Here is a 25808-nt window from a genome sequence, read left to right on the forward strand (position 1 = left end):
TCACCCCCATCACCTCTCCCCGGACAACCGTCACGGCTCCTCCCTGACCTCCCAGCGGCCACTCTTGCCCCTACTGTCCATTTCTACACAGGAGCCAGAGTGACCCTTCTAGGACTGAGATCTAACATCCTGAGTGGCCGGGGATCCTGCCCCACCCTCACGGGGTTTCCCATCCGGATCCTCCAAAGTCAGCCAGCAGTGCAGACTGGGGCTCTTTCATGTTTGACCAGGAGTGGGGAGGCGAGAAGCCAAGGGGGCCCCGGCACTGCCTGGCATTATGGTGGGGAGAGAGGGGCGTCCTCATCGGTAACCAAGACTGTCGAGGGGGCCCAAGCCTCTGGGCACTTCCGGTTCCCCCCCGCCCCTGGGTCCAGCTCAGGGGTAGCCTCTCGTAGAGCATGCCCATGCTACTCCTCTCCCCCTCAACCCCCTTTTAAGTTTCCCAAACAAGAAAAATTGCGAAAGCATCTGACCTCCCATCTTATGCAGAGCTGACAGGGCATCTACTGATCACGCCCGTCTGGGCCTCCAGGACTGTTTCCTCAGAACTGCTGCTGAGCCCTGTCCTGACTCGGCAGGGGAACAGTTCTGCTTGCTCATGCCCTGACTTGCCATGGGGGGAACAGGCCCCAGCCCTCTCCCAGCCACTCCGGGCTCTGTGTTCTGCCTTGGAGCTGGGCATGTAAACAGTAAAGCCGTGTGAACCCCCCAGCACTGATGGACTTGTTTCCAGAGGGGACAGGGTTGCCCTGTTCTTGCAGAGGCCAATAGTCTCAGAGGCCTGGCAACAAGGCAGCGGAGCCAACAATTCACCCATCTGGTGGCACACAATGGGCATTAAACTCCCTGGGGCCGTGGTCATTTTCTGTTGGGAAGAGGGAGACAGAGGTGCAGGCAGGGTCCCCTGAGACCCTAGGCCCTGGGGCTTCCAATCCCTGCCCATCCCCACACAGGGCAGATGTGGCTGTGGACCTTCTACCCTGTTACCTGGAGAGACAAGACTCACAGCACTCGCCCTGCTGGTTCCCTAGACCAGGTCTGAGGCTACTTCCTCAGAGAGGTTACCTGCTGGATGCACACCTAGCCGCCCCTGCCAGGAGTCCCAGGACCTAGGGTGCTGGCTGCACAGGTGAGGCGATGCCCCGCCTGGCTGCGGGCTCACTGTCACGGCCCAGCCAAAGCCTGAGAGGGGTAGCAAGGGAAAGAGGGGTGGCGGAGGCCTCCAAAGACAAACATTTTAAGAGTTTGCTCTGACTGATGGCTCTGGATGTTTCCTCTGGTATCTTCCAAAGACTAAAGTGGGGAAGAGGAAGAGTGGGGGAACCTGAAGGTTTGGAGGCTGCAAGACCAGAGGAAGCATCTGTGCTCCTGACCCTCGGCCGCCCCCATGGCTCACCTGGCCTGCAGGTGGGGTTAGATCTCAGGTGCCAGGCCATATCCGCCCCTTAAAGAGGTCGGTGCATGGATGGACAAAGCTTTCCAGCCCACTCCCTTTCCAAGGTGAGATCTGCAGACGGTAGAAGGGACTCATGAAGGAGTGAGGGTTGAGCATGGGTATGGACAGTTCTGGAACGCTGGGGCCTCCTGCCGCCATGGGCTCCCAGCCACAAAGCCACAGAGCCCTCCGCTTCCCAAACCAGGGCAGTGCTGCCACAGGTAGGCTATTTTCACACGTGGTCTGAGAAAGGCCACTCCCTTTTCCAAAGGGACAGGTGGAAATTGCCGCTGATTCAGCCTGTTTCTAATCCATGTTCTCCTCTCCAAAGGCCTCCTGACATCATAACTAAACAAACCCCCTGCAGAGGACTGTGTCCCAAAGGAGCCCACTCAAGGCTCCAGCACCAGCAAAGACCCTAAACCTGTCTAATGAATGAGAGGCCATTGGCTTTCATTTACGTGAGAGGCCCTAGTGCCCCCAAAGCTGCAAAACCCAGCTCAATAATATGCTGGTTACTGTGCTACAATGTGGTCAACTGCAGATCAAACCTGGAGGCAGGTCAACCAGAAACAAACCATGTTTATCAAAGACCATCCATCCATCCATCCACCCATCCATCCATCCATCCACCCTTCTATCCATCCACCCACCCATCCATTCACTCCTTTAGTCAGCCATCCACCCATCCATCCATCCATCCACCCATCCATCCATCCATCCACCCATCCATCCATCCATCCATCCACCCATCCATCCATCCATCCATCCACCCATCCATCCATCCATCCATCCATCCATCCATCCATCCATCCATCCATCCATTCACTCCTTTAGTCATCCATCCACTCACCCATCCATCTATCCACCCATCCACCCACCTATCCATCCATCCATCCATCCACCCACCCACGTATCCACCCATCCATCCATTCATCCACAAGGTGCTGCCATGTAATCTGCAGACTCTGGCTAGAAATCCTCACTTAACCAGAGGTAGGCAAGAGACTCCTCCGAGGATCTGAATGCTGGGATGTCTACTTAAAGACATTTAAATTTCAACAACTGTAAACTTCTAGCTGGGCCCAGCGAGGACCAAAGGGGACACAGGGAGTCCAGGGACACTGCCACCTTGGACAGAGCAGAGGACACTTACGGTCAAGTCCATTCAAGTAGCGCATGCGGATCTCACAGTGGCCCCAGACGGCACTCACTACGGGATAAAGTTTTTTGCCCTTGAGTCCCCGAAAAGCTACTCCCATGTACTGTCCATCCACAATGAAGCTCAGGGTCCCGTCGTCCATATCCAAGGCCACCAGGAAGGAGTCAGGGACAATGAATGTCTCGTCCGGCTCCAGAAAGGCTGGGTACGTTTTGCTCGGCTGGTTTTTGCCGTCATGGTAGAGCCGGTTGCGCCCCAAGTCCCAGCCCCAGGACTCGTGGTTATTCCCCACGAGTGTCGTGTACCCCACGGAGTGCAAGGGGGCGTCTGCCGTCGCCACCCCCACCACGGCGTGGGTGCCGCGCTGCCTCATGGCCCACGTGATCTGCCACACGTGCAGCCCGCGTGTGTACCCGACTTTGCCCCTGATGGCGTCCGTGCTCTGGGCCACCGGATGCCGGTGAAAGATCAGCTTGTCGTCCTCCTTCACAAAGACGTTGAGCGAGCGGTCATTGTTGTTCCAGGAGTGGAGCAGCTGGACATCGTAGGACACGGGGGGCATGTCCAGCAGCAGGTCCAGGCGGGTGGGCTTGCAGTAGTCCAGACCCTGGAGCTCCTGCTTCAAGGGCCGGTACGTGGGGTCCCTCATGTCCACCGTCTTGATACCTCCAGTGACCTTCTGACCCATGTCGGCCTCCCGTTTCACCTGGTCACCAACGTCCAAGGCAAACTCATCAATCACGGGGTCTCTTCTCCAGTTTTCCAATCAGGCCTGGACGGCACTCCTAAGGGAGTTTGCTAGGCGGCCTCTGCCCGGTGTGGAGCATCTGGTACTGCCTAGTGGATGGAAGGAGAAACAGGAGGCCAAGTGAGCAGGAGGTATGGAGAGAAGGGGAGAAATTAACTCGGTTCGTATCACGCCGGCACGTCCCAGCAGTCTGCCTTCTGGGCTCCTATCACACTGGATTCCGGGCAGGCCAGAGCCTCGGCACACAGTGAAATTCCCTTCTGTCCCCGCAGCTAGGTTGGCATAAAGCAGGGAGGCCGTCCACCTGACGGCCTTGGGGCGGGCACTACTCGTAACTGTGTCTGGTGCCCAGCCCAAGGCTCACCAAATACCTCATCACGGTTTCTCAGGGCAGAAGGCCAAGGTGGCCCGATGCCGAAATCAGCCCAGCGCAGTGGGCATTTCTCCTGGTCGAAGCAAGGGGACGCTTACTCCCTGCGCCCGCTGTTTGGAAGGAAGGTGAATCCCCGAGGGGCAGCAGAAGCTGTTTGAGATGCCACCTCCCAGTCCCTCTCTCTTCCAGCACAGCCGCCTCCGAAGACGTACCGCCGGTTCACATTAGGGAAGGGAACCCCAGTGCACATAGAGCTCCCGATCAGCGGTCCCTGAGGCCACAGCAACCCCCCAGCGGGCCCTGAGTCGGGTGGGCACAGAGGCTCTCAGCCCCGGTAGCTCTGGACCAACTCGTCGATGGCCACCCCTTCCTGCCCACACTCTTCAACTTCTCCTTGGGTCCCCACAGCCCATCTGGGGAGGAAGTCCGACTCCAAGATGCCTCACTCCCGCCCTGGCTCCACCATCCCTTGGCTCCTTTAAGGGAAGTCGGAGCCTTGGGTTGGAGGAGAGATCTCAGTGCATCCGTCCGTCATCCTCTGTCTCGGCAGCACCAGGCAGAGGGGCTGAAACGTGCGATGGACAGGACTCCGGCCATCCCTGCCACTCCTGTCCCCAGTGTCCGCCTTGGAGAAGGGACAATCACGAGCTACTTGGGTTTCCCGAGCCTCACTAAAGAGAGAAGGTGGTTCCCACCATCAGAACCCCACTCCCGCCCCCGGCCCGCAGAAGGGACTCTTGGCTGCCTGGTTTGGGGGGGATGGGCTCCCAGGACTGACCAGACAAGGGAGCAGGCAGGCTCCTGGCTACATAAACACGACCAAACGAGGACACAGAGGAGCTGGGCGAGAGGCCATCGGTGCCTGGCTGCTGGAGAAGCATCCCAGGGCCACTTGTTCCAAGGAGCACGATGGTGCCTGGGACAAGGAGAACACAAAGCAGCCCAGTGTAGGGGCTGCAGCGGGCGTGTTGCTGTCCCACCGTGGCAGAAGACAGAGCGCCTGCTGGGGGACGAGGGCAGGGACCGGCTGCAGGAAATCTGGGAACCTGGGACCGCTGGCCTCCCTGTCGGGCGCCCAGGCACCAGCAGGGCCAGGAGGAGGGATGGGACCTGTGCGGGGCCGGACGCCAGTCTGGTCTCTGGCTGCCCTGGAGATGCCTTCCTCTCAGCTGGGAAGAGACCCCATGAGACGCCGTCCTCAGGGTGGCCAGGGACCCTGGAGACTGGCTCTCGGCAGACACCCGAGTGGGAGCCCTTGGCCCGGACCTCTTACCTCCGTGGGCAGATCACCCTTCTCGCCCTCCCCTTTGTGGTGTGGAACAAGAGGCTCCCTCATGGGCACTGCTTCAGAGAGGGGCTGGGATCCCTCGTGTCAAATGTCTGCAAAGCTGTACAGAACTGAGGGGTCCCTCGGCGGCCGGGAGACCATCCTGGTTCTGGAAAGTTCTGTGGATATGGTGACCTCACGACCTAGAACTCCCAGGACAATCCCAAGTTCAAGCTTTCAGTCCCATCAACTCTCAAGAGCCATTGAAACCTCCAGGACTCCCCCCAGGGCCCTGCTGAGCGAGCACCCATGGCTCTGAGGCCTGGGTGCCCAGGATCTCAGGATGCGGAGAGCCTGGGTTTGGTGTGGAAACGCGGTCCTGGTAACTGCAGAGACTGGCTGGTTGGCCTTCCCTGACCCCCCTCTTCCACGCCTCCCCAACAGCATCTTTCTGAGCCGGGGGAAAGCTGGTCCAAGGCAGATCTCAAAGTCAGAAGCACCCACACCCATCTCTGTCTGGATACCCCCTCTGGCTGGTGCCCAGCAACCTCTCTGTGCAGGACCCCGTGGGGACACAGGTCAGCTCTCTGGGAGGACCAGGAGGGAATTAATATCTGAAGAGAGTTCATTTCACCGCTTCCTGGAGTGAAGCAGTCTGTCGCCGTCCTGTCGGCTGGCTCTGGCCTCACAGCAGGAAGGACCTCTCTCCCAGAATCTCATGGCACTAAAGACCCACTCTACCCACGACCCATGGGAACAGGTGGGAAGAGTCACGGGGAGGCTGGGGGTCGGGGGAGGGGAGACCCGGGGCAGGTGGGCTGTGTGCGAAGGGAAGGTGGTGGGGAAAAGTCCTGCTAACACATTAGTTTAAAATACTTGGAGAGAAATGGGTGGGAACGGAGAAGGGCCACAACAAGGAGGTTGGGGACAAGTCAGAGGTTGTGGGGTGGAGGGTTGACAGGGTGTGGGACGAGAAGGGAAGAGAGCGAGAGAGGGGCTCATGGGCCAGTAAACCTGGGCCTGTGCACACATATAACTCCTACTTCAGCTGGACCAGGATCAGGAAACTCTCTCTGTCAAGGGCTGGCTAGTAAATGTTTTAGGCTTTGTGGGCCCAACAGTCTCTGTGTAACTACTCAACTCTGCCTGTAGCATGAGAGCAGCCACAGACAATGCATAAATAAGTGAGCCTGGCTGAGTTCCAATAAAACTTTATTTACAAGAACAGACCAGCAGGTAGTCGGCCAACCCCTGAGCCACACTAAGGGCCCTGCACAGGGATCACTGCAGTAGGAAAGCACAAGACGGAGGCGAAAAGGAATCTCGTGGCAGCAAGGTCAGTCCAGCCTCAGAACGAGGGGTCAGAAAAGACAATGTAACCTCACAGTGACTTGTCGGCTGTGTGTCCAGGTCAGCTCCACCAGCGCTTCCCTTTCTGAGATTCTACCTCCTGGCTGCCAAGCAGGTTTACTTACATGGCCCTTGTGTTCAGCTCCTACCCTCCTGGTCCCCCATATTGGGAACCATCCAAGCGAGGGAGACCTTCTGGCCCCTGGACCATGTGACCTTGAGCACAGGGGTGTCCCTGGGAGGAAGAGGCTGGGGAGAGGGCATGGAGAGGGCAGGCAAAGACGCCTGCAGCATCTCGGGACCACTCCCACACAAGGGCACCCCGGGGCCTAGCCAGGGACGTGAGCCACCCCTTCTGCTGTTCCTGGGCCGTCCTGCCATCTGAGTCACCTCCTAGGTGGTCAATCACTGTGGCAACCCTAGGGCCACTCCTGACTCACCTGTCACCTGCCCAACCCCACCCTGTGTCCAGGCCAACACCTCCTGCTGTCCACACAGAGCCGCCTACTTGCCACGCAAGGCCACTGAAGCCATCCAGCTGCCCTCCGCTTTCCGTCTACTTCTAAATGTGGCCGCAGAGATCCACTAGCCCTCTTTTTGGGGACTGTAGCCTGGCAGGGCGCTCCCTTCCAGGCTCCGCCCCAACCTCACCACCTGACTCTGCATCATTCCTCCAACAGTCCTGCTCCCCCAGCTTCCAATCCTCGGCCTTCTCTGCCTAGGATTCGTCCTTAGCTTTTCTGAGCCTCAGTTTGCTCCTCTGTAAGATGGGTGTCCCACGCTTACCTAAGACTCAGCTGAGACAATGTTCCAGAGAGGACCTAGAAAACTGGCATTTTCACTTTTTTGTTTTTATTTTTAGACCGTGCTCCGTACACTGAACGAAGATCACTGTTAGCCATCTTCTTGGTCACCATACCTGGTCCTACAGATGGACGCTGTCTTTGGGCCAGACCCAAGTGCTTGGAATGCTGAGCTAGAGCAGATCAAGTTTAAGGACCATTCTAAGCCGGGGCCAGCAAATAAGGGGCCAGATGGTAAATATTCTAGGCTTTCTAGACAATATGTAAGTGAATGGGCATGGCTATGTTCCAATAAAACTTTATTTATAAAAACAGACAGTGGGACTGGATTTGGCCCAGGGGCCATAGCTTACTGATCCCTGTTCTAAACCCAAGCAAAACTGCTGACACTCTCGTTAAAATACCTAGACATGAAGGTTGGGGTGGGGGCAGGGGGGAGGGGAAGTGGGTTACATCATCCAAAAGTGCCGAGTGATGGAGATGCTGTTTTGGCCTGTGCTGATCCTGTTAATGCCGGGCCAAGGCGGGAGTCCCTGGTGGGCACCAAACTTCAGGTAGGAAGTGGGAGAAGCAGTACAGGCCCCGGCTCCGGGACCAGCCCCCTTTTCTGCGTCTGAGACACAAATGTGGATGTCCAGGCTTTGCAGGGCCTAGAGTTGCTACAGGAGTGTCAGGGCCTGGTTTGGCTCAGCAGGTCCTTGGTGAGTCCCCAGGAGGTGGGAGGACCCAGCCCTCATCCCCACCCGGGAGAAGCAAAGCCACAGAGGGGGCGGAGGGGGTGGCCGTGTATTGCCCTGCGGGGCTGGAAGAGAGAAGTGGGGGACAGAGGTGGCCTTGTTGCTGTCACCACTCCCCACCAGTCACACGCAGACACACATACACACACGTGTGTGTGTGCACACTCAGAGCTCCAGCAGCTGTGGTGGCATCAGGGCTAAAGAGCAGGAGGGAGGAGAGGAGGTCCAGGCAGTGCCGTGGACGGCGGACCCCACTCCCCTTCAGTGCCCTGACGGCAGTGCTCTTTCCCAGAAAGCATCGCACATTAGCTACGTGTTCCTAAGAGCACATCCACCCGTTCCTCCTCACGGCTGCCTCAAGCCAACCCTCAGACAACAAAGTCCTGCCCCCCAACCTCTGATCGCCCCAATAAGACACTGGTCTCACTGTCCTCAGTCCCTGAGGCTGCAGGGACAGGGTGCTGCAAACAAGGTTCCAGCGCCTGGTGCTTCCCAAAGACCAAGGGCATAGCCAGAAAGGGGTGAGAAGAGACACCGGCATGCCCCGGGCTCGGCGGGACAGGGGACTCTCGCGCCTGGCGGGCGGGTCATTATCCGCGTCAAATACAGCAGGATGAGTATCTCAACCAGGACTGAGAATACGTGTGTACAAATGAGTAACACACACACACACACACACACACACACACACACACACACACACCCCCTACAAGCTTGGCAAGGCTTCTCGGATTTTGCATTTACTTTCAATAGAGTGAATGAGATCAAAAGCTCTGGGACAGGGCTTCCCTGGTGGCGCAGTGGTTGAGAGTCCGCCTGCCGATGCAGGGGACACGGGTTCGTGCCCCGGTCCGGGAGGATCCCACATGCCGTGGAGCGGCTGGGCCCGTGAGCCATGGCCTCTGAGCCTGTGCGTCCGGAGCCTGTGCTCCGCAACGGGAGAGGCCACAACACTGAGAGGCCCGCGTACCGCAAAAAAAAAAAAAAAAGCTCTGGGACAGAGCGGGAGGGACGTCTGCAAAGCCCTATGGCTTGACTTGGTTGGACACTTTCCACCTACCGAGGACCCCCTTCTCGCCCAATGCCACACACATCGTCCTCACTGGGTCAAAGGTCAGTTCATGGTTCACTTTGAAAAGGGATGCCACCTGGACCCTCTAACAGGCAGAAGCCTTCCATGCAGCGTTCCCAAGAATCCACCAGAGCCACCCATCCATAGAGGAATTCTAAGTGGATGAACCTCTCCCGTTGCTGCCACCAGCAGCCAGTTAAGTGCTCTCTGCTCAGGGTCCAGGGACCAGTGCTCCTACCCCGAAGCCCTGCTTCAGAGAGGGTTTGCTGGGGACCACAGCTCTCCACAGGAAGGAAGACCAAAGCCTCACAAACCACCTTCCCTCCAGTTTCTTGGGCTCCTCCAGGTGGCCTGTGCCCACGGAGGGAGGGACAACAGATCCAGAATTAGTGGACGTGCAGGGAAGGAAGCCCAGGACTGGACAGTGATCCCCAGAGGGTGGGGAGGCGTAAGAAACACCCCCGAGGCGTACCGCTTGCGGGTCTGAACGGTGGGCTGGGTGAAGGGCACCCGGCCTTTAATGACCTAAGGCAGTGATTCTCTCTGAAGGGGGAGGCAAGGGCATGCTCCTATCCGTGTCTCCTGGGCACACGTGGTGGAGAACGCCTGTTGGATACACCCATGGCTTTCACTATGCAAGTCACAGAGAAAAGTGATGCTGGCAGAGTTCTATGGGTGACGGGGGACCAGCAAGCCTCGTGGGATGCACAGGGTTAACAAAGGTTAAGGGGACCTGGAAAGGATGTTGGGAAAAGGCCGTTTGTGCACAGGTGTGGGCGTGGATCCCAGACAGACCCCAACTGGGACATGCTTCTCGGCGTGCAGGTGCCATGTGGCAGTCCCCATCCAGGTGTAAAATACGCCGCGATCACCCACCGACCAGCTTTCCAGGGGTCTAGTCTACAAAACCCTACAGCCCTGCCCAGGGACATGTGGGCAAAGATGCTCACTGCACCAGGAACTCCAGCAGCCTTGGAGAGAGGGAGGTAGCCCCTCAGATGTGCTGATTTAACACAAAATGCAACATGACGCTGTTAGATTTTAAAAAGCAAATCGGAGAACACCATGCAGAGCACGATCCCATGTCTGTAAGAACAGAATTTTTAAAAGATGCTATCTGTGCGCGTTTGTCCGTAGGCATAGAGAAAGGTTTGGAAGGATAAACACCAAACCTTCCACAACGGTTAGTCCTGGAGGGGGGCGGGTGGGAGGCGGGAGGAAAGATGCGTTCACTTTAAGGACTTTTTGAAAGGAAAAAAAAATTTAATGCATGTATTCCCTTTTGCAATGAAAATAATGTTTAAGCAAAGAAAAAAAGAATAAAAGGCTGCAAAATACTGACTGAACGCACTACAGTCACAAGCACAAGTTGTCCTCAGAGCAATTGTTCCTACAGGCTCTCCACGTGTGTCACTTCTTATAAAGCAAGCACAGGATAAATGTTTAATTTACCCAGGAAGATACACATGGAGATAGTAGGGCATTTAAAATAAAAGGACAAGAATTCCCAGCTACAGTTCTGGAGCCATCCCCAAAGGGGACAGTATTTCTATAATGAGTTCTCCTAAGACTTCCAATTACACTGTTTCCACATCACAAATTTTAATTTTCCCAGCAAAAATGGGGTAGCTATCTGTCTCCGTGGGCCCCAAGCAAGAAAAGAACTGCTCCGTGCTCAGACTGGAAACCCAGCCCTGGCAGCTGTATGTGGTTCTGGGCCCCGCCAAGGCCAGGTGGGGAGGTGAGGAAGGAGGACCTCGGCAGGGGTGGGGCGGGGGGAGCAGAGGCTGGAGGGGGCAAGAATGCCAACCCTGGCTCAGCTGGGACCGCTCACTCAGCACCTGCCCGTAACTCCGACGCTGTCCCTTCAATTAAAGCTACAGCTCCGCAGTTCCGCCGTCCAAAAAAGCACGTTCGGATCAATTGGTCCTGGAACTACTAAAAGTTATCCTTTTGTTTTGTTGTTAAAAAAAAAAAAAGTTTGTTGAACGAGCCATACCCTCTGTTGGAGACACGTCCAAGGTGACCGGTGACAAATGGATGGAACAGGGGTGGGGGGCAGGGGACACACAGAGGCAGCCACTGAGGAGCGGCAGACGTACACTCACCCCCTTTCAGCTCAGTTCCCCCTCAGTGCGTCTGACTGACCCCAGAACAGTAAAACCATTGTTTCGACCCAAGATGGGGAAAGAATAAAATTCAGGATGTGGAACAAGGTGACCTATTTATAAAGCCTCCTTTCACCTGCAGATCAAATAAGCTCCCTCCCTCCGCCTCCCCACCTCACACATCGCTGGTTGCAGCCCAGGATTTTGCAAGAGAAGCAGGCCTAAGCGATCGGTTATTAGATCAGGATGCAACTTCTGCAGCCTGCATATTAGCGTTTTGTGCTTCATCAGCCGGGGCTCCGGAACACATTTTGGTGGTGGGAGCGCCCAGGGTGGGTGTGCTCCATGCAGCCTGGCCATGGAGCCCCGGCCAAGGTGCCACCAACCAGAGGACAAGAGCCATGTGGTTACCCTAACTCTAACCCTACCCCATCTCACCTGCACCCTTGAGGAGGGATGCCCGGGAAGACCCAGGAAAGCTGTCTTCTTGCTCAAGCAGGGATGTAAAAGTCAGTGTCTGGCTCTAGAATCAACCAAAAGTATTGGACCTTTCTGGAAAGTTCTGACGAGTGATTCTGGAGAGAAAATCCCACATGGGCCGGAGCTCTAGCCTCTGACTTCAAAAGACCAAAAAATGCACCTGCTGTAAACACCTACGGAAGGACCCAGATTACTCATGGCACTTTCAGAAAGGGCTCGAATCAGTTGAGCCTTGTCCCTGGGAAATAGCATCAACATTCATTCAGAGACTAAAAATTAAAAAAAAAAAGTCACGGCTGCAGCCAAGTCAAGGTTATAACGGCAACGGCCTGTGCTTTGTTCAGATGAGAAGCTCTGCTCTTTGGAGGGAACTGAGGGACACACAATGACACACAGCGACCTTCCTGAAGTTTTCTGAGACGGCAGCAGATGTGCCTTTGAGCGGCAGTGGGAAGGAAGTCTAGATGGTGGCCCCCAACCTTGCTCAGGCTGGGTGGTCCATCAAACTGGGCCTGCCTGGTCCACGCACGAGCTGGGGGGCCCCGTGGAAAGGGGGCAGGAAGGCAGCACGGAGGACAGTGCCACAGCCACCTCCGAGGGAGAGCCCATGGGTGCCCAAGGGGAAAGGCTGGGGGATGCAGGTGCTTCCTCACCCCACCTGGCTGGTGGCAGAAGCCTACAATCCCCGGGTGGCCTGGTGGCCCCAGTGAGCTCACTCCGGTCCCGAGAAAAGTGGGGCTCACCTTCCCCGAGGTGGGCACCTGGAGAAGGCTCTACAGGGAAACAAGGGTCCTCTCTGGAGGCCCTGGCCTCCCGTAGGATGCTCGCTTGCCCGCTCACTCCACCGGCCGCTGGCCTCCATTAGGGTCCCTGGAACAAAGTCTGGCCACGCCCAGGTTTTAGGGCCCGGAGGCCTGAGTGGGAGCAGGTGACACTCTGGCCTCTTTCAGCGGGATGTGCCAACTGGGAAAGGTCACTCTGAGAGTGATCATGTGGGTCACCCCACATCCCTTCAGGAAGAATGAGCAGGAGGGAGGCCAGGGAGAGATGTAAGGCCGCGAGAGGAATCAGCTCACAGAGAGGCAGAGGGGCCCGGGTCCCCTTATCTCTCCCGGCAGACCCCGGTGATGCTCTCAAACCACGCGGGGGTGTAAAAGGAGGGGCAAGGGCAGCATGCAGGGTAGCTAAAGCACTCAACACAGCATCGGGCGTACACAGTAGGTGCTTAATACATGCTGCTCCCTGCCCCCTCCTGCCTCCTTTTTTTTTTTTTTTTTTTTGGCGGTACGCGGGCCTCTCACTGTTGTGGCCTCTCCCGTTGTGGAGCACAGGCTCCCGATGCGCAGGCTCAGCGGCCATGGCTCACGGGCCTAGCCGCTCCGCGGTATGTGGGATCTTCCCGGACCGGGGCACGAACCCATGTCCCCTGCATCGGCAGGCAGACTCTCAACCACTGCGCCACCAGGGAAGCCCTCCTGCCTCCTTTTAACATGAGGAGATAAATAAAAGGACAGAATCTTGAATGCCAAGTGCAAGAGAGCACTCAGCCAGGGAATACCAAGACAGGTGCGAATTCAGGCCTCCCAGGGTGGCCCAAGGAGCCCAGTCCCATCGTGTGAGACCACCGTTCCAGCAAAGCCACCTGTCGTTGTACAACCTCTAAAACCCCATTAAATAATGTAAACCCTTTAGGTCAAGAGCAGGGGCAGAAGTCCCATAAAATGTCTACAGTGGGGAGAGGCCGTAGGGATGCTCTCTTGCAAACAGGTTCACAGGAGTGGTTCTCAAAGTGGGGTCCCCGGATCAGCAGATCAGCATCACCCGTTAGAGACGCAAAGGCTTGGGCCCCACCCCTGACTTCCTGAATCAGGGACGCTGAGGATGGGGTCCAGCACTCTGCCTACTAATGAGCCCTCCAGGGGATTAGGACACTGCTGGTTTGAAGGAATTATAGCTCAACATTTTGGAATCTCAAATCCACATTAAGTGAGAACTGACAGGCGTGGATTGATGACAATTTAAAAAAAATTCTTGTTCTATCTTGATTTGACATATTCCAAATGTTATACATGCTCATAAGAAATCTCAAAGAAATGCATACAGTATAAATTAAAGCATCCCCCTCCCAATCAAGCGCAGATACAGGGGCCGTCCACTTAGAGCAAAGGATCACACCACACACACTTTTTCCAAGCCATAATATATATCAGCTCCTACATCAATTTTATGCGTTAGTAGCTGCATAATATTCCATTATCACAATTTTGGTAACTTTCCCTTATAGAAGGACATCTGGGTTGTCTGACTGTAATGATGGTCGTGTGTGGGAGGTTAAGAATTTCTCCCTAACAAGCTGGCCTTAGAGCCGTTTCTTTTTTCTTTTCTTTTCTTTTTCTTTTTTTTTTTGGCCACACCGTGTGGCTTGCAGGATCTTAGTTCCCCGACTAGGGATTGAACCCATGCCCCCTGCAACGGAAGCATGGTCCCAACCACCGGACCACCAGGGAAGTCCCGTGTTTCTTTTCATTTTCACGGCCACCTCTCCTCTCATCACCCTCAAAATCTTGGGCCCTCAGAACCCCCCATCCCCCACTGTCCATTCCTTGAAGAAAAAAATCAAACGTGAAAGTAACCTACCAAAAGGCTTCCCGATCTTGGAAATGACCGTGGGGTCTGAAGGCGCTCAGGAGTTTCTGCACAACTAGTTGGGCTGAAGGTTTGTCAACTGGACCTCGAATGGACCGCAGCCAATGAACTTGGGCAGGATTCTAAAAGGAATGGGGCAGTCCGTCTCCTAGTGCAACCTAATCACCGTACCCTGGGTGGGATTTCACGGAACTCAACAGGATGCCAAGGGAGAGGTAAATCCCTGGGCCTCACAGGCCAGTTGGTGAAAAAAAGGACTTAAATATCCTTTAAAGCCACAATAGCCTGCAGGAACTTCCTCTTTTGGGTTGCTGGTCTTCCTCCTCCAATCCTGTCAACCTGGAAAGTCCTGAACACCTGGGCTGATAACTCGACAAGGTGGGGAGGAGGGGGCTCAGCAAGCCCACAGGTGGCGGATAAATTCACCCTGAACCTCCAGGCAAGAGGAAGGGGCCGGGTGCTAGATTCCCACGGCACTAGCTGGTCACGTGGGGGTGATGCAAGGAGGCAGGAAGGGAGCTCCCCAGCCACATCTATGGAGATGGACACAGCCATCCAAGACGCTAGCTGAAAGGATCACTCTTTGAGAGACACAGAAAAAGGTTTGCTGTCTTAGGTAAAAGGAAGGACACAGCTGTATCTGCCCTAAGAGTAAAATCTAGAAAAAATTATACAGGCACATGCAGGAAAAGAGATGAAAAGGAAGGTGCAAACATGGTGTTTCTCTGTTTAGAGTGATGAGCTTATGAGTTTCCCTTTCTTTCACATTTCCTTACTGTTGTCCTATTGTTGTTACAAAACCATAAATGGATGAATCCAAATGTCCATCCATGCATGATTGGATAAACCAATTGTGGGATATATATTCAATGGAATATCATTCAGCCATAAACAAGAATAAAGGACTGACACCTGCCATAACATGGATGAACCTCAAACCCTTTATGCTGGTGAAAGAAGGCAGATATAAAAGGTCACCTAGTGATGCTCCCAGTTTTATGAAATAGCCAGAAAACGTAAATCTGTAGAGACAGAAAGCAGATTGGTGGTTGCCAGGGGAGGGGGAATGGGGAGTGAGGGCTAATGGGTCGGGGTCTCTTGTGCAGGGGATGAAAACATTTTAGAACTGGATGGAGGTGGTGGCTGCATGACATCGTGAATGTACTATATGCCATAGAACCGTCCTCTTTAAAAAGGTCACTGTTATGTGAATTTCGCAACAAATAAAAAAACATAAATGGATGAAAACCATGCACTTCTCCAAAATCCAAACGGCAGGAGGCAAGTGTGGAAAGGGGCTGCAGAGCAGAGAGGAGCTCAGCGCTTGCAGAGGCCTGGCAGGCAGAGCCAGGCCTGTCAGCCAGGGTTACACATGGGTACACAGCTAACGATATTCATATGTGGGGAGCGTGGAGCCTTCTAGAGCTGAGTTCTCTGCTCCCCGCCCCACCCCCCTTGTCTTTCCTCCGAAAGAAAAAGCACAGAGCTGTGGTTTGGCAACCCCGCTGCCTTCAGACGGCACCTGTAGATCGAGTTTCTCTGGAGGAATCCGGAATGCGGGCCTGCATCCTCATCCCTGCACCCAAAACGTGGTGCAGGCAGGGACTGACCAACACATGCACAGCTGCCGCTGGTCTGAGAATGAGGATGCACAAGAGCTGAGGTCATGGGGGACCCCCCGTCCACACACCCCCGACTCTGGGTACAAGGCAGGGCTAGGATTCCCAGGTCCCAGCTTTTTCACAGAGCAGGTCAACACCCCGAGGCCAAACTGGCAAAGGCCGCGCACTCTGTGTTATCAGGAAAGCATCCCAGCCACTCAGCCCCTGCTCACTCCCTGTCAGTGCCCGTCTGCCAGCTAAGACGCCACACCACGGGGTTCTGGCTCAGGCCAGCCGGGCCCCAGGCTAACGCACAGTGTGACCGGACCTGCTGCCATTTGCAAACCTGCTCTAATGGGTGGAGTTTCTGTGTTCTCGTGAGGGTCGTCGCTCAAGACCTGGAGAGACCCCAGCTTCTCATGCCAGGTGCTACCATCTCCCACAGACCCCTTCTGGCCAGACTTGCTCGTGGAAAACACGGAAAGTGGGCCCCAAAGGGCCATGCTCAAGGCCTATGTGTATACAGTAGGTGCTCATAAACACCTGAGTTGTTTACTTACCCGTCCCACAAGCACCTGCTAAACCCCAATCGGGGGGCGTGGGCTTCCCGAGATCCTTTCTTTGTTCCTTAGTCCCCGAGAACCTCGATGAAGTGGATGATTCAAAACTGTGGGCCACAGATGGTCGGTGTCTGGGAAAGTAGGAGAATGTTCCACCTACGCTCCCAGAAAGTATCTTCCCCAGGTGGAAACCAGCAAAAACTGACAAAACCTACAAGATAGACACCTGGTCTGTAAATGTTCAGCTGATGAGTGTTTGGAAAACAGCCAAGTCCAAATAAGGTGATTTAGGGCTGGAATGCATTCCAAAAATATTTATTAGGCACCTACTATATACCTTATGCACATACATACTCTATAGGTAGAAATCATTGCCCCCATGGAGCTTACAGTCTAGTGGGGGAGACATACAGCCATGGTAACAATCACTTGAACAATCAATGCAAGCTTCAGGGCAGAGATTTTTATCTGTGTGTTCATGGTGGGAGCCCCCATGCCTAGAATGCTGCCTGGAACAAAGCAGGTGCTCAAGAAACAAGCGTTGACTGAATGAATATCTAACATAAGGCCAGGTAATATGTGTTAAAGAAAAATGAAGCAGAGTAGTGAGGACAGAGCAAGGGATGGGAGAAGGTGGTGAGGGAAGGCTTCTCTGATACAGTGATACATGGACAGAGACCTGGGGGAAGGGGAGGAGAAAAGCATGTGACTATTCAAAGGGAAGTGTGTTCTGGGCAGAGGGAACAGCACGTGCAAAGGCCCTGAGGTCTGAGCATGTGTGGCATGGCGGGGGAGAAACAGAGATGCGGTATGGCCAGAGCAGAGAGAGGAAGAGGCTGAGGAGACAGTGCAAGGTGTGCAGAGGGCAGGCACACCAGGCCTTGAGGGCCACAAAGAAGGGCTTTGGATTTTGTCTTCAGTGTGACAAGAAACCGGCAGAGGGCTTTGTGCAGGCAGAGGGCGCAGTGCTTCCCTTCTAACAGAATCCCTCTTAGCTGCTGTGTTGAGAAGAGGCTGTTGACAGCTGGAGACCAGCTAGGGAGTCAATGCAAGGATGCAGCTTGGACCAGGGGGTGGTGGAAGTGGTAGGATCCAGAACGTTACCCGAACTAGCTATAGTCCCATAGGTGAGACCATACCTTGCCTAAGCAAAGGACTGCTTAAGCTTAAAAGGTGGCGGTGAGTGAGGACGCAGACACAGAGCCTGGGAAGATGGCGGCCTGATCCATGGACCAAGGACTCCAGCTCTTGTTCCATCTACTCCTGTGACAACAGGGATATCGGGCTACAAAGCTTGAGGCGCAAATCCTGGGGGCCTCTTGCCTGTTTCCCTGAGCTCTGGTTCAGTGCCTCCCATTTGCCCCTTTCAGAGGCAAACGCAAATCTTCAGTATACCGAGTGTTCCACCTCAGGTTTATACATCAGTCTCTTGTGAGTTTGGTAGATATCTCTAAACTGTATCAATATTGGATACACTGGGGGAAGAAGTCCAGTTCTTGAACCTGCAAAATGTAGATGGGCCATTATGTCCCCAAGGGCCCAGTCCATCCCTTTGGGATCCTCATCTGAGTAGCCCTGAGGCCCCTACCCAAGACTTCTCGGAACTGAAACACGGTGGATCAAGGAGAAGATGGAGAAGACTGCAGTCTGGGGCTGGGCTGCCTAGGCTTAACCTTCAGCTCCACAAGCTGGGCGACCTTGGGCAAGTGCTCCAACCTCTCTGAGCCTCAGCTTCCTCATCCACTGAAATGGAGACAATGACTGGTCAACCCTACTGGTTTGCTTTAAGGATTAAGTGAGGATCCCATGAAAAGCTTAGCACTTAATAAAGAGCCAACACTGGCCATGTATTTGTAGTTTAGTGGTCTGAGAAGAAGGAAGGGAGGGAGCGAGGGCTTCTTGAGAAGGCGTCTCTGGTAGCTCCCCAATGGTAGAATGTAGCCATGCAAATCCTGACACCCATTCCCCACTGCAAACTCAGCAGTCTCTCAGAGAACAGCCGCCTCGGGGTGTCCGTGACCCAGCTCTGTGGCTGCCTCTCGCATCTCAGGCTCACTAATGGCGACACAGAGGTCTCCACGGGAAGCCCGAGGCTGGCAGTGGTTCTGTCTGCCTCTGCAGAACTCTCCCGATGCCTCCCCCTCATTCCCCGCTGTGCCTGCTCCGGGAAGGGGGCGACGGGCGTGGCAGCCGCGGCGGTGGGGTGCCATGCCTCCGTGCTCTCTGGGGCCGGGCAGCCAGGACAGACACATCTGGAGAAGTTTCTTGGGAAAGCAACTTGGATCTGGGTTGAGCCTGGTCCACTTATCACATTTGAGAACACAAAAGAAAGAAAGGGGAAGTGGAAAAAGGGAAATTGGTCCAATATCCATTTAATGGGCTAGTCTGGGGTGACAATCAGGGCAGAGGGAGGAAGAAGCCAGACGGAGGCACTTGCCTGTCTGGCAAACTTGTCAGCCCCACTTTGGAACCAAGCAAGCCCAGGATGGGCCATTCGAGCTGGACCAGCCCCCGCCCCCCCGCCCCGGTACCTAGCAGGAGCCGTGCACCCGCCTCGGCCGGGCTGCTCTGCGACTCCATACAGACCGCGCTCAGAAAGGTATTTCCTCTGCAAGCTGGACTTTCCATAAAATCACGGCAGCAGCGCATCACCTTCACAGGCGACATGGGGAGCAGAGGACGTGTCCCCCACCCCTCAGTGTCAAGGAAGGCCAGCCTCGTCACAGCCGCGGGGGGGCACAGACCACAGACCCAGGTGTGGGGAGCCCTCCCCACCCCCAGGTGGGCAGCCAGGCAGTGCGGTCCCATAACTGCAGGAAGACCCCGGTCCCCTCCCGCCCAGCACACGGAGTGCTTCTAACGCTGTCCCAAGTTTCCGTTCCCATATCAAAAGCGCCTCTTTTCTGCTGAGGCGGCAAGACCTGCCAACAAAACAAGCCGCTGGGACCCGCGTTTCTGTAACACAACGCCTTCCCTTGAAACGCACTTCAATGAATCACTGAGGTTAAACAGTATCGACAGCTGGGCTGGTGGAAGGAATCCGTGTGAAAGTCGGACAGAGGCGCTCAGGCCCCGCCCCCTGCGCCGTGTCCCAGCCCCCCGCCCAGATAGCCCCGCCCTTGATTGACAGCACCCTCCCTCCAGGCCCCCAAACGGAAAAGCAGACGCGCCTGAGATCCTGCATGCGGAGCAGTACGAGTCCCTCCTTGGGAAGTGATCCCTTTAGGAGCGAGGGAGCCAGTCACCCCATGTGCCCTGCATCCGGTCACGCCCTGGGGAGCCCGTGGGCCCGCAGCCGGGGCATCACCTGGGAGCCTGTTGGAAATGCAGACTGCCTCCGAACGGCCCTAACACAGGTGCTCCGTGTGCCCAGGTGGATGGGGGACGTGCTGTGGGCCCTCCCCAAGGCAGAGGCCAGGAGGAAACACATCAGCAAGAAAGATAAATGGAGGCCCGTCCATCCCTCTTCAGGAAGCCAGTCCTGAAACGTAGCTGACTCCCAACACACCAAATCTAGAAGCCGACGAGTTTAACAGAAGTCACGGGCAGAGCCTGTCAGGGCCCCGTCGGGCGCACAAAAACAGGCTGTGGTTCCCTGGCCCAGACGTTCTGGAAGCCCCCGGTCACTCGGGGTCTGGGAAGACCAAGGTGGGGGCAACACCACTTCCGGCCCCCCTCCCCCCACCCAGCTCCTTCTGAGCCCTCCTCAGCTCTCTCTCCAAATATCCCCGATTCCCCCACCAGCCAAGCCAGTCCAGCCGCGTCCAGGAGCCTCACGCTTCCTTGCAGCCACACCTGTTATAACGCTGTTCCTTTCACTTCAAACACCCCCCCGCCCCGGGCCAGAATCCCGGCCATCCAGGATCGATCCCTCTCGACCATGGAGCCCTCCCTCGCTGGCCTCCACGACCTGGGCTGTTTCACAGCAGGTCTCCATTTCCCTGCAAAGTCTCCCCCAAAACGAGCTCAGGATCCTGGGTTCTGCCAGAATCTAGAATGAAGGTCACCCCCGGGCCCAAGCATTATCCCGGCTGAGGTCTACAACCCTGCCCTCGACCCAGCCCCACATGGCCTGCCAGCAAGTAGCCTCACAGTCTCCCAGACACCTACCGGAGGATCGGAGTTCTGGAATGTTTCGGGCCAGTGCCCAGGCGGTGTCAGTGGGGAACCGCAGGAGGGAAGCCCTTGGTCCTCAGGCCAGGGAGAAGGAAGCGGAGTGCAGGTGGCCCACTGGTGCCCCGGGAGCAGGGTGTCTCCCTGCCAGTGGCCGGGCCCTGCAGGTCCCCAGGCCTCCCTCACCCGGGCTGGATCAGCCCTGGCCTGAGTGAGCTCCGCCGTCACCAAGGGGAAGCGGCCCTTGGTTACCGCTGGCCAGGAGAACACAGAAGGCAAAACAAACACTGGACTCCCTCCTCACTGCTGGGAACAATTACAAGGTAACCGGCCAGTTTTTAAAAGCCCTCCAGAAGGGAGGCTGGTTTGTAACCCGTTCCCTTCCCGCTGCTGCCGCTGCATCCTCGCCGAGACCCAGGGACTCTCCCTCCACCCCACTCAGGGGACGCCCAGCAAGGCAAGGCTGGAGGCACAGAGGAAGCGGGGCAAACAGTCACGGGCAGGCGGTGCGCCCTTCCAGTGCCCAAGGCGTGTTCCAGAACAGCAGGTGGGCCCAGCCTGGCAGGTGTGGACCCCAGCCGGCACGCAGGGGCAGATTCATGACAGCACTCACCACTTCCCCCTTTCCAGATCCCCTCCCAGCAACCACCAGCTGTCTTGTTCCCAAGCAAGTTGTCATGAAACGAACAGAAATTCACCAGCGAAGAATCAAGTGCCCGCTTACCAGGCTCTAGCTGGGGCTGGTGGGCCATCCACCAGGACTGCCCCCGGGCCATGGCCACTGGCCAAGGGCTGTCCCCGGGGAGGGGGCTTCAGGTACACCCTGGGCTCTGATCCCCAACTGACGCCTGTCAGCAGACCTGAGGCCCCCCAGCCAATCACACACCTCCTCCTGGGAACAGAGGACGCCCCCTGCGCCCAGGGCCTTGTCTGCGTCCAGACCCAGAAGCCGAAACCATGGGGAGGCCCCAGTGGAAACGGGGGAGGGGGAGAGCTGAGTGACACCCCAGCCCCATCCCCAGGTCTCCCCCAGGTGCGGGGCACACGCAGGAAGAGGTTTTCTGCCCCCCACCACGGACCTGCATCTGAGCCTCAAGGTGCTCCAGGTACCGGTTTCAAGCCTCCCTCTCTTCCCTGCTCCCTCACTGGGAAGGTGGGGCACCTTTTGGGGGGCCAGACTGCTGACCTTGGATGGGGAATGTGGCAGCAAGTCCAAACCCCCGACAAACACGACCCGTCTCACCCTCTTGAATTCCCTCACCCCACCCCACAGGGCACACTGCTCAGTTTTCCCATCCTGCTGAAGTCACACTGGTCTCCGTGAGAAGAGTCCATCCTGGCTTCACTGGCCTCCCAGGGGACAGACAGAGACAGACAGACAGACAGAGACAGAGAGAGACAGACAGACAGAGACAGAGAAGCAGAGAGAGACAGAGACAGAGGTAGAGATACAGAGGGACATGGATATAGAGAGACAGAGACACACACAAAGAGACAGAGAGAGAAAGAGATACAGAGAAAGACAAAGACACAGAAAGACGAGACAGAGAGACCCACACACAGAGACAGAAAGGCAGAGAGAGACAGAGACAGAGAGACACAGAGAAAGCAGTGGACAGGAAGCCAGGGAATGGGAAGCAGGAGGGTGGAGACCCTGCAGCCGCAACAAACTCGGGCTCCGCGCCGCGGCTGGCCCAGCGGCCCCATCAGGAGGGCGGGGCTGAGGCTCTGAGTGGGAGCTGCCTCCCGTGGTGCCGGGGGGCGGGCAGGCAGGGATGGTGGGGAGCTGGGGGCAGGGCAGGAGGTTGGGATGCACCTCTGCCCACCCTCCAGCCTCACCCTGCTCCCCCGTCCCCCCAAGAGAGGGTCTCCTGTCCGCAAACCAGGAAGGTCCTGAAGTTAAAACAAGTCAACGACCTCCCTGGCGGGGCAGGCCAGCGGCTCCAGGGTGAGAACCTGGGCCCCTGTGGGTGCGAGGACCTGCCTGGGCTGTGCTCTGGAACGGGGAGGGGAACCAACAGTGGCCACAGCGGCAGTGGCAGGCACCTTGAGGGGCCCCCCTTTATAAAAAAAATCAACCCAGTACCTTTGGTGGTGAAGGCCTGGCTCACCTGAGTATCAAGTCCCCCCGCCCACCCAGCCAAGCCCCTGCCCGTCTCAGAGGGACCTGGGGGCCAGCACCGGCCGCCCCCGCCCCAGATGCATAGAGCCATTGTTCAGGGGGCGCTGGGCAGCGGGGGTTATACCAGGCTTAGAGTCTCAGACCCGGCTCCGGCGCGCTGGGAACTGAAGTGGGGCATTTCTAGGACAACTGGACAGAAGCTACCAGAAAGGCCCCCTCCACCTCTCACTTGAGTTGATGGAGAAGTTCCTTCCAGACCTTCAGGTGTTGACGTTGACCTTGGAGGGGGAAAGGGAGGAGCCAAGAATCACTGGACTAAGACGCCAGAGCCTCCTTGGTGTGCCCCCGCCACGTCCCTGCCTCCTCTGGGGACGTGGGCTAAGGCAACCGTTGCTGCTTTACCCACCAGGAGCCCAGCTAAGGAAGAAGCTCCCTAGTGCTATTTTATGTTTGAACATCCATAAACTGGCTTTCTCTCTCTTTTTATTTTTGGCCGCGCCTCGCGGCACGCGGGATCTTAGTTCCCAGACCAGGGATCGAACCCGTGCCCCCTGCAGTGGAAGCGCGGCGTCTGAACCACTGGACCACCAGCGAAGTCCCCCACAAACCGACTTTCTCCTCGTAGTCTTTCTCCTCACACGGTGAAGGAACATTTAAACCATCAGGAAAAAGTACAAAGAGTCTTGACACAGCCTCGCTCTTCTCTAACCACTAATGACCCGTTCGGCAAATTCGACAGCCTATCCCGCGAGGCAGAGCCTGGGGCGGGGCGCGCACGGAGACTGAGGCCAGCAAGCCGCCCGATGCCCACAGCCTCACAGGAGAGATGACGTCTTCAGAGAGCTACAGCAGAAGCAGGATGCACCACCTGGGGGGCTGCTGAGACGGGTGGTGGTGGAGGAAGGGTGGAGGAGGGGTGGGACCCTCAGGGAAGTCCCCTTTGAGGGGTCCTGACCAAGGCTGGGGTTTCAGTAACAGAGATGAGCTGAGGGAAGAAGCAGGCAGACCTCTCCACCCCCTGGTGAGAGAACCCCGCCCCCCATCAGAGGCGGGCAGCTGTGTCTTTGGGATCCGAAGGGTAAGTCACGTGATGAGAATGCCATCTGGAAAATGTGAGCAGTAACTGGAGAGAGGAACACGGTGTGGACGGCAAGGGCCTTGAACGTCATGACAGGGATTCAGGACTCAGGCACTGGGGCCGGTGGGGAGGCGACAGATCAGAAAGCCTGCTCCTAAAGTTCACCCAACACCCCGCCCCGCTCCGCCGCCGGGTTTCCGGATGGAACCAGAAAGCACTCAAAACGGAGAGATGACGTCCTCTCCTTCCACAGAGCAGCTACCCTTGCACGGCTTAACAAAAAGCGCAGTGAGGGGCAGCAGTTCCATAAGTACTTTGGGGGAGGCAGGCTAAGAACCCGCAAGAAAGAACTAGAACATTTCTTTCAGGTAAACAGAAAATGTGAAGTGCGTTAACAGCCCAAGAAATACCGCTTCAAACCAACATCATGAGAAAGCATCACTAATTTCTCACCTGCGGGAATGAGAGAGAGGGACTTCCCTGGCGGTCCAGTAGTTAAGACTCCAGGCTTCCACTGCCAGGGGCATGGGTTTGATCCCTGGCTGGGGAACTAAGATCCCGCATGCCGCGAGGCGCGCCCCCCCACCAAAAAAGAATGAGAAAGATAATAAATACCTATTCTGCAAAGATAATGAATATACTCAAAGAGGCCGAAAAGTCCCCAGCACATAGTAGGTCCTCAGACAATACCGGATGCTTACACGGCCCTCACGACACGTGAGGCACTTTTGGGCACTTTGCCTTTCATATGTATTAATGGGTTAGGCGGCGGCTGTGATTATTACCGCCACATGACGTTCCGGTGAGCAAACCTTAACTCTAAAGGTCGTCTTCCAACCACTGACCATGGAACTGGATAACCACAACCTGCTTTTAAAGCACAAAGATATCTTAAAGATCACCCAATAAAAATGTTTCATTTTATAAAATGGTGCAGCTGCTGTGGCAGGTAGTAAGGCAAACCCTCAAAAAGTTAAACATAGAATGACCATTCCCATATGATCCAGGAATTCCACTTCTGGGTACAGAACCAAAAGATTTGGGAGCAGGGTCCCGAACAGATATTTATATACCTGTGTTCACAGCAGCATTATTCACAATAGCCAAAAAGAGGAAGGAGCCCAAGTGTCCACCGACAGATGAATGGATCAGCAGTGTGGAGTGTACACACACACTGGAATGTCATTCAGCCTTAAAAAGGAAGGTAATTGCGACACACACTGCAACGTGGATGCACCCCGAGGCTAAGTGAAATAAGCCAATCACAAAAAGACAAATGCCGTGTGATTCCACTCATACGGGGCACTGAGAGTAGTCAAGTTCATAGACAGAAAGTGGAAGGCTGGGTGCCACGGGGGAAGGGAATGGGGAGTTAGTATTTAATGGGGACAGAGTTTCACTTTGGGAAGATGGAGAAGTTCTGGAAATGGATGGTGGTGATGGCTGCACAACAATGTACTCAATGCCACTGGACTCTACTCTCAAAAATGGTTAAAATTGTAAATTTTATGTATATTCTACCACAATAAAAAATGCTTCATTTTCCCACGATGAAGAGTGGCCCCCGCTTGCCACAACTAGAGAAAGCCCTCACACAGAAATGAAGACCCAACACAGCAAAAATAAATACATAAATTAATAAACTCCTACCCCCAACATCTTCTTAAAAAAAAAAAAACCCAAAATCTTAAAAAAAAAAAGCTTCATTTTATATGAAAATAAGGAAAATAAACCTCAGGCATAGAAAGTGATGAACGGGGGGGTCCCTCTATCCTGATGCTACGGGAACAAACGCTGAACAAAGCTAAGGCATTTGGCAGCCATCCCTGGTCCCACCCCGTGTGCATCTTTAAGCCAATGGCCAAGGCGGTTCAGACAAGGAGCTGTTTTCCCAGGAGTCACGCTGGAGAGGAAAATTGGCAGAGAGAGAATGTCACCATTTACTTGGCTAATGCGCTCCTTAGACCTCCTGGCCAACCTCCCTTCTTTTCACTTGGAATAAGAAAAAGAAGGACGTGAATACTCGCAGGCGTGCTCACATGCTGTTTCTCACTGCAGGTGCTTCACAGACCCGACCAGGAGACAGAACTGGCAGGAAATGGAGGTGGACTTCAAAAGGAAGATAAATTTATGAAAGGCCAAGCCCAAAATGG

The 25808-nt window shown here is 55.6% G+C and overlaps 1 protein-coding gene across 3 annotated transcripts in view; it reads right to left on the reverse strand.

The window, feature by feature from the left end:
- The window catches only part of SPSB1 (splA/ryanodine receptor domain and SOCS box containing 1), a 68705-nt gene that overhangs the window by 7282 nt on the left and 35615 nt on the right, over window positions 1–25808 (reverse strand). The window contains exons 2-3 of one of the 3 annotated variants that reach the window (XM_081215188.1): window positions 16343–16553; window positions 2592–3434 (exon numbers count right to left, since the gene is read on the reverse strand). In XM_081215188.1, coding sequence (XP_081071314.1) covers window positions 2592–3285 — 694 coding nt within the window. In that variant the 5' untranslated portion in view covers window positions 3286–3434; window positions 16343–16553. Of the gene's footprint in view, window positions 1–2591; window positions 3435–4496; window positions 4635–16342; window positions 16554–25808 lie in introns of all 3 variants that reach the window. The other 2 variants (XM_081215189.1, XM_081215187.1) reach the window with 2 other exon arrangements.

Source organism: Mesoplodon bidens (genome assembly GCF_964165515.1).
Source record: "Mesoplodon bidens genome assembly, chromosome: 2".
NCBI lineage: Eukaryota > Metazoa > Chordata > Mammalia > Artiodactyla > Ziphiidae > Mesoplodon > Mesoplodon bidens.